Consider the following 13,019-nt stretch of genomic DNA (forward strand, 5'->3'; position numbering starts at 1 on the left):
TATGGAGTTCCTGTTTGACAAACTCCCAGACCATATAATCTTATGGCTACCCTGCACTTACAATGTCTAAGGTTTTGCTTCGACACTGTAGGGGCATAGTGCTCATGCACATATGCCCTCACCTGTGGTATAGTGCACCCTGCCTTAGGGCTGTAAGGCCTGCTAGAGGGGTTACTTACCTATGCCACAGGCAGTGTGAGGTTGGCATGGCACTCTGAGGGGAGTGCCATGTAGACTTAGTAATTTTCTCCCCACCAGCACACACAAGCTGTGAGGCAGTGTGCATGTGCTGAGTTAGGGGTCCCCAGGGTGGCATAAGACATGCTGCAGCCCTTAGAGACCTTCCCTGGCATCAGGGCCCTTGGTACTAGGGGTACCAGTTACAAGGGACTTATCTGAGTGCCAATTGTGGAGACAAAGGTACAGTTTAGTGAAAGAACACTGGTGCTGGGGCCTGGTTAACAGGGTCCCAGCACACTTTCAATTCATAACTTAGCATAGGCAAAAGGTCAGGGGGTAACCATGCCAAGGAGGCATTTCCTTACAGTGCACACCAAATTGTATATGTAAACCTAAGAAGCCTGGCAATCCGGCTGTGACACTGTAATTTCAAATGAAATCCACTGTGATTGGGGCCTGACTGGCTGGGAAGACAACAGCAGGGCCCTTCCCAAGTGTCACCTACAATTTGCTTGTGATTGATGGAGCCTCTTTGAAGTGCTTCCCAAGTATCATACGAAAAGCACACCTGTCAAGCAAGACTTGACTTTGTCATATTAAAAAGGATCCTCCCAACCCCCTTTGCTTATTCTGTCCAGTTCAGAGGGCTCATCTATACCCTTTCAGGTCAGCCTATTGTTTTGCTCCTGGGAGCAAGTTCACACCACATTCAGGCCTATTTAAATGCTAATACTGGCTGGCCGAAGTGGGAGATGAAAATGCAGATTTACTTTCCCAAAACTTTGTGCTAGTGTAACTTTTTGAAAGTTACTTTTCCATAATATTGAAAGCAAATCCTACCTCACCACTGAATTGAATAGTTGTTTAATAATTTTCCTAGCTAGACTAATTCTTGAGATACAGGATTCGCATTTAATATTGCATGCTATGTTTTCCTATGGAACCGCCAAATCTGCTACATTGAAAATAGCTTTGACAGCATTTTCACTTTAAGAACATGTTTAACATTAACATTTTACATGTCCTACCTTTTTAAATGCCTTGCACCCTGCCTTTATGGATAAGGCAGACTTGTGGGTGACATAAATATTTAAAAGTAAGCTTCAATCCTGGCAAAAGGGGTTATTTTGTCAGGTTCGAATTTGCAGTTAAAACCTGTATAACTAGGCTACTGGTGGCAGGCCTGCAAACAGGTTTATATTGCCACTTTAGTGGCTGTATGCCAGGCTTGACAGCCTGCAGACCCCGGGATCTCCTATTATGTACCCCCAGAAAAAAACAACCGTCTAGCCATACACCTGACCCTTCTGAGCCAAGAACTTGCGCCACCATCTTTTTTCTTCTTTTCATTAACGCACTGTGTGCTGTCCGTACTCCGACACGTTCACTACACCACCTGAAAGGAGGCTAGAGAGTGTAACCTACTGGAAAATCAAGACTGTTTTGCCTGTCCCTTTGACCTCAGCCTAGTGAGGATCCCACACCTGAAAACCTCAACCCACTTGCATTGATCATCTATCTCGGTGAGTTTCTCCACAGACATTTCAACTTTGCCTTTTGGAGATTTTGTTTTTTAGGTGTCCTACAGTGCCTGAGGTTTTGACTGCATGGTACCCAGTGATTATTTGTGCTTTTTTCACTGGGCTGTGGACTAGACTGTTCATTCACCGTATGTAATCTTCTATGTACTTGGCTTCTGGTAGTGCCTTCAGACTGCAACATCTCAGATCACCTTCAAATCTTGGGGACACTATACATTTCTAGAAGTACCTCAACTCTGATAGTCTACGTTTCTGGGTATTGGCAAAGTAAATGCACCCCTCAGGACGGAACAGAGAACCCAGGGTGAGGTGGTAGGGGGAATGGGCATGTATGTCGTTTGTTGTACTGTGGCACATTAATCTTTACTGCCCTAAAGGGAGAGACAATCCTACTCTGTATTCTTAACATGTCTTTTTGCATTTCGTTTGTCTTATCTTTGTCCTATATGTCTTGTGCTGAAGGTTGGTTGGTCTGGTGTGGATTTGCCAGGTGTTCTTCTGTCGTGGGTTTCTGCTCATTGGTTTGGTACAAGCTAGTTGATCTCCAAATACGAACATTATTGTTAGTGTTAAGGGGCACTTTCCTTTCATATGCGACACCGACGTTGGCAAGTTCACACAAAGTCTCACAACAGTTATTTCTGTTGCTTTATCTACGACTCTGAACTTTGATGCCTCACTGAGACTATGCTTTTGGGAGGTGTGACAGAGACTAACGATTCCCCTGGCACCTGCATACTGCTGTTGCAAAACATAGGCTTCCAGTGATGGCCCTAAGAGCATGATATGCTTGTTGCTCTCTGGACATGTTTACCTGAGATGTTATTTTCTGACTGCATTGATTGATTGGGACATAGCAAGTTCATCTTGGTTCAAGATGGCTTTGCAAGCTGGGAGGCCATTCTTACTGTCGTGTGACATTACAAGTTTAGCATCAATCTGTAGTTTATTAACCTTTTAATTATCTTCTTTTCAAAGAATGCCCTGATCCAGATCTAGATGGTTAAACAGCATTTCGGGAAATTCAGATAACCATGTGGAGGATGCAGCCTGTTTCCATGACACTCGCAACGATCTTTGCCTCCAGACCACAAACATAACTGTTACAATGGCAGGCACGTGCTATGGCGGGATGGGTAGAAGGGGATGTTGTTGGGGCAGACATGCCAGGACTGCACCTGCACACTGTGGCGCTGGAGGGGGTGAGAATCTACAGCCTGTTACGATATTGCACCTAATGACAACAGCCTGTTTGTGCGCAATATGGCTCCGATTAGTTTTAGTGCTATGGAAAGCACCTCGTCACCCTAATACAGAAGTATTTGATAGTGGGATTTTCAGATTAGGAACGCACAAACCCTTTCTCGACCCAAACAAAAAGGCCAGTGCTTAATTTGTAAATAAAAAGGTGCCGGTGCCCAAAACTCTCCTCTTAAACAAACACGCGGCTGCTGCAATTAAATGTGCGAATACGGAATACTGAGGCTGTGTAACCTGAAGCATCTCGGGCCTTTTTAAAATCAATTTACAGCCACTTTCTGCCCCTTCAGGTCACTCTGGCAGCTTTCTCCCTTTGTGACGGTTTTTGTTTTTTCTCTTCCTCCGTCTTTCCCATATGTGTCTATTACTCGCAGAAAATGCTTGAGGCATAAAAATATGCGCCGGCCCTCAAAAATATGCGCCGGCCCTCAAAAATAAGTGCCGGTGCTCAGCACCGGAAACAACAAGCACAAATTAAGCACTGTTAAATAGTCAGGGGTGTATTGTTGCGTTGTATCAGAGTCAGTATTTAGACCCTGGATCCGTAAGCATGCCACATTCTCCAGTGAATTCTAGATTTTAGATTCGCCTTCTATAAGAATTTGGGAAAAACAGTCTCTATAGGCATTGTATAGATGAAGTTTATTCTTCTAGATTTTAAATTGGTGTTAAAATTCTGGTTTATTTGATAAAGTATCCGATAGTAAGGCCCCATTCTACCAGGCCTCGACTTCACTTGACAAGCTAATCACTGGGCTCCTGTCACACAATATTGTAACTCGCCAGGCATTTATATGCCATTATAGGCATTTTATAAGTCAAGAATAAAAGAACTATCGGTTCAATCAAATGGTCTAGCTCTTTTTGGCTTAATGGCGTCCAATTTACGCTTTTCTTATTATGATGTACCCCATAAATGCATTTAGTTAAGATTTTGAAATCGTGTGTTTGATGGAAGTACATTTTGATTTGTAATGCAAAATTGTAGGAGAAAATTGCCTGACATCTGCTTCTTGTTTGATATTATTTAATTATACGCGGAATGGAACTAACGGCGCTAAACATTTAACAATGTATATAAACTTTGAAACAAAAATTAAATGTTCATGGATGGAATCAATGATTCATTGATCTGTTATTTGATCTCTTACAGACTTTTCAAAAGAATTGTGGTAATTTTAATTGCCTTTTGCTTACAATTTAAATGTTAAAGACAATATTTTACCTCACTTTGGCTCAGTCGTCCACGGGTTCGAGCAAGGCTTTTTACAGCATAGGCTAAATGTAATTTACCGCTACCTGCCCCGGCAATGGAACCACAATTTGAGAAAGGGGAATGTGGTATTCATTTGCTGGTGGCATCATACCGGGCTATCTACTTTTGCATTATCCTTAGAATGACCTTGCCAGGGATCACACCAATTAGCTTAGGTGCCCTGGCCGGCCAATCTTCCACAGACGTGGGTAAAGGAAGATCAAGATGACTAATTTGGTAAATAATGTGGCCCTAAAAAAAGCACATAGGGTGGTGCCTAAATTACGTTGTTAAAGAGGCGTAGTCCCGAATCAACCCTACGCCTCGTTAATCCTCTGCCAGACACTGCTTGCCCCTTAATCTTGCTCTTGTATGTTCCTGCTTTCTTCCTTGGTGACTTTTCCCTGTTTCCTCCTTTCACTTTTGTGTTTTTTTCCCCCCTTTCACTTTTGTGTTTTTTTTCCCCCGCTTGCATGTGGGAAATGTCTGATAGAGAAAATAAGTGCCGGTCCTCAAAAGTGAGTGCTGTTTTCCACACTGGCTCAAATTAGGCACAGTTTATACCAAAAACGCACTTGTAAGTGATTGAATATTGTTCTTCTTGATAGTAACTCCCTAATTGGGTGAACTGGTCGCTCCTCTAGTCTGCCTGTTTGGCAGTGTGCACCAGAAGGAAGTTGGCATTTTGTTCCTTGCCATGTTTCATTGGTCAATCGGTTGCAAATAAACCTTTTTTTTTTTTTTTTTTTTTTTTTTTTTCCTTTCCAATTGTGAACCTAATCGATGAAAAATTGCTGACTTGGTCTTCAGAATTCATCATGGCTTGAGACTCCGCTCCTCTTATTACCTTCTAGCGTCACCCATTGTCTCATTCATCCATCTTATTCACCTTTTCAGATGTGTGTTACAAGCTTGCACACACTTCTGTGGCTACCTGTAGCTAGACACTCCATGTTGAAGGGATTTTGCATTGTCCATAAAGCCTCCCAAGGAAAAGGACATTTATACCTACACATTAAATGTAAGTAACACAAACACACATCACTCCAAGCTCGAACCATGGTTTGCCAAACCACTTTTCAATAATTAATACACAGGAGGCCCTGCTTTCTCTGTGTAGGCTCAAGCAATGGAATTAATTGCCAGCCAAGATTCGAAGCTTTGAGAAACATAGTCACACCAAGTGTTCTGTCTGTTAACATAACATCACTTTGCTAGTCATCATACACAACATGAAATCACTTGTCACATAAGTGAAGATAAAACACTTCTAACCACACACCCACTCAGTGTAGCTTCCTGTCAATGTGGCTAATCACTTTCGTGCCACAGAAAGGGATAGAAAGCACTATACAAATATATAATACAATGAAATTAATGTTTTGTATTCCTAGATTATAATTATACCTAGTACACGTTCGTCTTTTGCAACACTTTATGCGTGCTACAGTCTTGGAGCTGTGAAACAGTTTGTTGAAAAAAAATAATAATAAGGAATGAGCTTTCTGTTTTAGGAGTTGACTGGTACATGGGCTGCTACAGTGTGGATCTTCTAGAAGAGTCTGACTTTGGATATCGCTCTTCATCCGGGCACGCGGTAGATCTTTCATCATGCTCCAAATTTTGCCTTCAGAAAGGGTAATGTAGTAGTAAATCAATTTCCAATTTAATATATTATTGTTGTTTTCAATTTCTTTGTAATCCTTTTACATCATTCAGAATTTGTCCCTGTACTAGCTACTTCATATATTGCAAGACAATTAGCCAAAATAAATTGAAAGCTGGTAAATAACTATTAACAATTCAGTCTGGGCTTCCTGGTTCTATAAATGTGCTCCCGATCTGTTGAAACAAGGTGAGCTGATTGAGCAGTATTTATTTTGTTCTCTCACTTGATGCCATGTTATGGCTTGGCATGAGAAGATGTTTTTGAACTCGGTGGCAGCTGCCACTGAACAGGGGTGGCGGGGAAGGGTGAGGGGGAAGAGTTAAACCCAAAAAAATATGAAAAACACTTACCATCTTGGGGAGATGCGTTCCTCTCCCCTCCGTCCTCATCCACTTCCCAGCTGCACACAGGCTCCCGGCCAATCACAACGCTGCTGTCACCAGCATGACAGCAGTATTGTGATTCCCAGTCTGAGCGGCAAAGCAGGCCGCTCAGACTGGGAATGGGATCCTGTGCATGTTCTCCACTCGCCTGTCCTATACAGCCGGATAGAGAACATGCAAAGTGCGCATGTCTCTTTGGCTGGCCCAACACAGTCGGCCTAACAGACATGGGCAATTTGTGGTGCACATATCCCTCCTCTGGCATGTTCCAGCCCAGCCCTGCCCCCTTACTCCCCTGAAAAATATAATGATAATAACATGATGTTGTTCTTATCATATTATTTTTTATTTATTTTTCTACAATCCAGTGGGGCGATGCTACACCTTAGCGGAGGAGCCTCCCCTGTTTGAACTTCAGTATTGTATTCATAGGGACAAGTGGTGTAACCAGGTCGAGTGAATGAGTTTGGTAATCCCAATTCCCTCAGTTTTATCTGCCTGTTTGGATTTATTGGTTTCACCAGTTGTCACTACTTTTTTTTTTTTTTTTAAATGGCTTGGACTTGGTACAGCTAAGAAAGATTTATATGTGTGACTGTTAACAAATCTTAAAGTTCTTTACATCTTTTATTAACTTGTGCAGCATCATTTAAAGTGGAACTATTGAACACTTATAATAGCCGTAAGCGTGGTATATTTGATGAAACATGTTTTTGTTTTATTAAAATTTGAGTTGCTTTATCTGAAAAACAAAGCACTTCTTCAGCAAACTATATGGGTTATTTTTCATAAACTGCAACTATTGGGGCCATCTGAAACATTCTTTACAACCTGAATACGGTATAGAAATTATTTGTGAAACTTGAGGTAAAGAAATTGGCAAAGCTCATTTGGAGGTTATCATAGTTGAGGCTTCTATCAATTTTGTGTTGTGGCAGGAAGAATGTAATCTTACACTGGGAGGTAGGTGATACAACGAAAAAGGCCTAGACCACTAGTTTGGTACAGGTGTGGAAGTCTTTTTGTGTCAATATCAATGCCTGACATGGTTGAATTAGGCTTTTACTCCATTTCTTTGCCTGATGAATTCACATTAAGGAAGGGTACCAAACAATACTCTACTCAAGTCTTCAATCTGCTGACATTCTTAATGCCTGCACTGATATGGCCTCTCATTTCTCTCATCCTTCAATTATCCTGAATCATCCTTAGCAAATTATCACTGCTGCCCTTGTGGTGTAGCCCATCTCAGAAGAAAGAAAGAAAGATAAATCCACCAATGTACGTCATTGATGTTTATCTGAAGAGCTTTATTTTCTGAAACAAGCGGAGAAGGCTGTCAAAACAGTTTGGAATACATTGCATCTTCTCGCTGATGGAATCGGTTGCCACTCCTATTACTATGGCTACAAAATATGCTATTCTTAAAGCAAAAAACTGTTGCCACTGTCTCAAGAGATGTGATGACCTTATGTTCTAAAAAAAAAAAACCAAAAAAACATGATGGATTAGTTTGCAGCCCTGGTTAATTAACAGTGAATGGAATTAATTCAAGTAATTCACCCATCACTCCTGTTTTCCTTATTTTCTTCATTGACAGATGTTGTGTATCTGAGCCACTGTTGGCAATCTGCAGCACTAAATCACAATATCATTATCCCAGAACCTTGCCTAATACAATTGAATCTGTCTAAGAGGCCACCCTTGTGCATCAAGCTCTCCAATTGTGCCATTATACTGATCATCAAAAGATTAATCAGTACCACCATGATGTCTGGCGATATACATAATCTCCTCTTTGCCATTCAGCTTATTCAGAAACCAACAGCTGATCTAGAGATGTAGGCAAGCTACAGGCCCATATTAAGTCTGCCATTTTTCCTAAAGTTGTTTGATTCTGAGCTGACTTCAGTTCACAGTCTACCTGGAAATATTTTCAAGACTATGTCTTCTGGAACATATTGCCTGTGCTTCTTTGACGGCCTACCAACTTGAGGAAGACCACTCTTTATTCCAAGAGTTCTGCCTTGAATTTCATCTGCTCTTCTTTACTTCATTATCTCATTGTTTGCGTGCACACTTTCAAATATAACTTAGTTGCACTGTCACTTTACAAAAAATAAACAAAATAGACCTACTTCAGTTTCATGGCTCAGTTGAGATTAAACTGGTTTTATATGATGGACTATATTTGGATGTATGCTTTGATGAGAGTTGTGTGATAGCTTAACAGTGAGGAACAAGTATTCTCTTCATAAATACTTCTTTGTGGCCATCCATGCTTCCACATAGATGAGTGATCTTCCAGGGCTTGGGGTGTTTGGTTATACATAGAGTGCAGAATTGTTGGCTTAAATCTTGTGAAGTATGTTGTGGCTGGTAAGTTTTAGAAGGGGTGGGTGGTAAAGCCCACACAACTGCAGTTACCTTTGAAAGACTCTATCACCTTGTAGGGATCTCATAAATATGCCTTTCTTTTAAAATACTATTATCCCTGGATGTGGAAACAGGTGAAAGTGAACTAGTAGGAGGGCTTGGCTGACAAGATGGAGGGCTAGACGTGCCCGAGCAGGGCTCCAGGCAGGCTAACATAATTCTGAAAAGATCCTGTGTTACCGAGCACTATCTGCTCTCTGCGCTAGCTGTAATTTGGTCTCTGCACTCTGGGGACAGGGTGGTGCTATTTGACTGCAGTGTCCCTGGCATCCCAGAGATGTAAATGCTCCCAGAATTAGATTGTGCTGAACATGCAACATGGCGGAAGTCTAGACCTGCGATTGGGAGGAGCAACGGAGATCCTGGATAATAAGCAACAGGGTTTCGGAAGTCCAGACCGGACAACACAGTGGCCATGACACTGGGAACACAGCATGGTGAACCCCCACCCCTGTAACACCACCAGGTAGGGAAAGAAGACTCACATTGCCCAGAGTGACTGGAGTGTCGGGGAGCTTGTTGCTGACTCCACTGCAAGAACAGGTGAAGATCGGAGCAAGGGGCTGTCCCTCACGGTGACCGGAGTGCCCGAAGGAGAGGAGCAATGAGTACATCGCTGTGGGCCTTGGGAAGTCTTTTGACACCTACGGAAACCGGATCCTGTTGAGCCGGGCCCCAGAAGATAACCGCATGCACAGAGCACTAATATGTGGGAAGTAAGCAGACCTGAATTTGACTGCAAGGTTTGCCCTGGGAGGAGTTGATAGATGATCCTCACCTAATGGTCCAGGTTTGAATTGTGGGAAGTGAGTGTCCTGCTGCAGGGGAGGTAGACTGGGAAGGTGTCCTCGGGCTCAGTTGGATGGTGCCTCCACTCTGGTTCCTGGGACAGGCATGGCTCCCACAGTGACCTTTGTATTGAGACCCTGCCTTTCTGGTGACTCACTAGAAGGGGTGGCAGAGGCCTTCCCCTTTTCGCATCATGGCTGACTTCATTAGGCCCTCCGGGGTGCAGGCAGCTCCATGACTGAGGGACACTCCCTTCCACCCCATAGCAGTAGTGGGATACTTCACTGTTCTACAGATTAACTCAGCCTTTGGGGCTAACTCTGCACACCTCTTTGAGAAGTTAAGACCACCTAGTGAAAAAATTGACTAAGGAGGAACTGTGGCACTTTTCATTCTGTGACTCCTATCTACTCCCCTGAAACCCGATACACAAAGAACTGGGGAGGCTCTGGTTCCTAGCCCCACCCCAGCAACTCCGCCCACTTGCAGCCAGCTGGCCTATGCCAGTTCATACCCTATCTGCTCCACTCACTTGCAGCCAGCCTACCTGGGCCAGTTCTAAGATATTTGCCGCCATAGTTGATCCTGCTGGTGCAATGGCCAAAGACAAAGAATCAAAACCGACCCATCAGGGTAAAATTGATATATGTGCTAGAGCAGCTGATTTCCCCTTTCCAGGAGATGATACAGAGTCTCCTGTGCTCGACAGTACAGTGCTTTTAACTGTGATATACTAATTCAGAACAGTCCTGGAATCGGGGATTGGTGAAGTCTGCTTGGAAGTTTTGCTGGTGAGACAAAACCTCTGTTACGGAGCAGACCATGTAACGGCTGCTGAAGAAAGATTATCCATGTTGGAAGACACTGCTCACTCCTGAGACAAGACCTGACAGAAATGAAGGCCGTCACCAAGGACTTGCAATGGAGAGTGGATGATGCGGAAAACCGAGAAACATTTAATAACCTGAGACTAGTGGCTTTCCGGATGGGATTGAGAGATCTAATGTGCCCCTGGAGCCATTGGTGTGCTTTGTTAATGACCATCCTAATATTGTGGGCTTTCAAACTACAGAGACAGCCTCTGGGGTGAAAAGATTTTGATATATGCGGATGACATCCTTTTATACATAACCAGACCAGAAAAAAGTCCCTTCCAGGGTGTTCCAGACCTTTGAGACTTATTTGCAGTACCTCTATGGGGGGGGGGGTGAGGGGGGGAGCAAGGTGACTACTGCGGGCAACCCAGGTAACAATTGAGGCGTGGATTAGGGCTAATAGTTGTATTGGATGGAGCTAATAAGAGTACCCGAGATACTCCACTTTGGACAGGAGCAAGATTTAAGGAACTTGGGAAGTTGAGGGGATTCAGGACCTGGGACTTAATAGGCATATCTTAAGTTGGTGATCTCCTAGAAGAGGGTGGCCTGATGCCTTTCAGCTCCCTCCAACTTGATTAGCAATTAGAAAATAGACAAAGGGTCAAATATATGCAGCTTAGTCATGCTTGGAATGCAGAGGGCCTGGAAATTTCTAACATACCTGAACATGCCCTTTTGAAGGACAGACTGCTCATGGGTGAATTGGAGAAGAGAACGGTCTCCTAAACCTATAAAACTATCAATAATAAGATCCTAGACTCCCTAAACTCACTAAGACGAAGATGGGAAAGTGAAATTGGGAAACTAGATGGCACGGATTGGGAGGCTGCACTAACGCACCCTAGAGAGGTGGCATTTAATTCAAGGCTATGACTTATCCAATTAAAAAGCCTACACCGGATTTATTATGACGGGCTTAGACCACACAAGACTGGAAAGGCAGACTCCCCTGATTGCTTGTGATGCAGAAGACAGAGGGTCTTTCCTACACATAATTTGGAACTGCTTGACTATACACATTTACTGGAAAATGATACTGGCAGAACCAGGCAAGACACTAGTGGTAAGCCTCCAGTTTGAGCCTAAATATGTGCTTCTTGGCATACCCACATATATGAATATCCCATGCGTCAAGCTTTTATTTATTTTTTACTTGGGCCTGGTGTTGGAAAGGATGGATGTTGCAAGACACTGGGGCGCTGCAAGACACCCTCACTACAAGAATGGAGGGCGCAATGGACCCTATATACAGGGCAGCTGAGAAGGTGACTTACAAAAGTAGAAGGTGCCTGGGTACGTTTTTTAAAAAGAAATGGGGAAGCTGGATAAAGTACTATAACCTTGACTTGATGGATGAAGACAATGTGGACCCAAAAGCCAACCCTAATGTTGTATATCCTGTCTTGCTGTACTCTGATGATTTATTGCTGTTTACTTGCATATGTGTCAGTTATATCTGTGAAAGTTGTACAAGGTGACGCCAAATTGCTACTTTCATGCCTAGAGGTGTTCACTTTTATTGGTGCAAGTTGGTGCGCATTTGTTAATTGCATAAAGAATAAAACGAAACTTTTTTTTAAATGGACTAGTAGAAAAGCAGAAGTCAGGCATTGTCCGTTTCTCCTAAAAGAGGCAAGAAGATGGTAATGACATCTTCCATGCTGGAGGTTGTGCTGTGGTCAGGTACTGGCAGAAAAGGGTTACTCATCCTAGCTTTAACTATTGTGTTTCCTATTTCTTCGTTGCGGGTCAAGCAACACTGTGTTGAGATGGGACTGTTGTCAGTGCCGTGGAGCTATAAGTGCGCTACATCTGGATTCTGCAACATTTTTTAATTGGATACGTTGCTGAAAGACATGCATTGTTTAGGTGTGCCTTAGCTATAGCTTTTGAGAATCGGTGATCATCGCTGGTCTTAGAGACTGATTTACTACTTTCTTCCTAATTGCTTTATGAGTTTTCTGATGAGTCGGGGCAAGATACCTCACACGTCTGAGGAGTTTGGTGGGACTGATATACATGGGTATTTAGTGTCTGGCTTAGTTTGTTCTGTTGAGGTTCAAGGGCTGCAGTGAAGGTGCGGGTAAGTTCTGCGTCCCGATAGTTCAGACCCAGTAATTATAGTTTGTTGATGCGACAAGAGGCCTTGCATCGAGTTCATAAGGGCAGGGGCCTGACAAAGGTGTGTTTGATCAAACGTTCCAGATTTTCAAAGCTGTGAAAGAGCAGGATCGATTTGGAATTCATCATTGGGGTTTACATCTCTTTGAACGTGTCCCTCTTGCAAGATGCAGTTTGGTTTTAGGCAGGGGGACTAATGCAAGTGAGTGACAAGGCTGTAGCATACATTTATTTCCATTTTCCAAGGGTGCCCAGTGTAGTGCAATACAATGTTTAGCACCAAAATGCAAGTGGGTGACTAAATCATATGGAGATTGCATGTTTTATGTAACTTATAAAGGAGACTATAGAGAAATAAACTAAATCTTTGTAGGACAAGACTAGGGCTTTCTTTCCTTGGAGGAAATTTTCGAGGTTGGATTTTGTGTTCAAACTCTGAAAAGAGGAGCAGGTGGTACGATACAGTATTTAAAAGGTAGGCCAGTGCTTAATTTGTAAATAAAAACG

General features: G+C 43.0%; 1 protein-coding gene across 1 annotated transcript in view; it reads left to right on the forward strand.

The window, feature by feature from the left end:
* The window catches only part of PKD1L1 (polycystin 1 like 1, transient receptor potential channel interacting), a 1,079,023-nt gene that overhangs the window by 26,154 nt on the left and 1,039,850 nt on the right, over positions 1-13,019 (forward strand). Inside the window, exon 2 of the mRNA XM_069216140.1 lies at positions 5,751-5,874. Coding sequence (XP_069072241.1) covers positions 5,751-5,874 — 124 coding nt within the window. The remainder of the gene's footprint in view (positions 1-5,750; positions 5,875-13,019) is intronic.

The sequence above is a fragment of the Pleurodeles waltl genome, chromosome 2_1 (genome assembly GCF_031143425.1).
Source record: "Pleurodeles waltl isolate 20211129_DDA chromosome 2_1, aPleWal1.hap1.20221129, whole genome shotgun sequence".
In the NCBI taxonomy this organism is placed as follows: Eukaryota; Metazoa; Chordata; class Amphibia; order Caudata; family Salamandridae; genus Pleurodeles; species Pleurodeles waltl.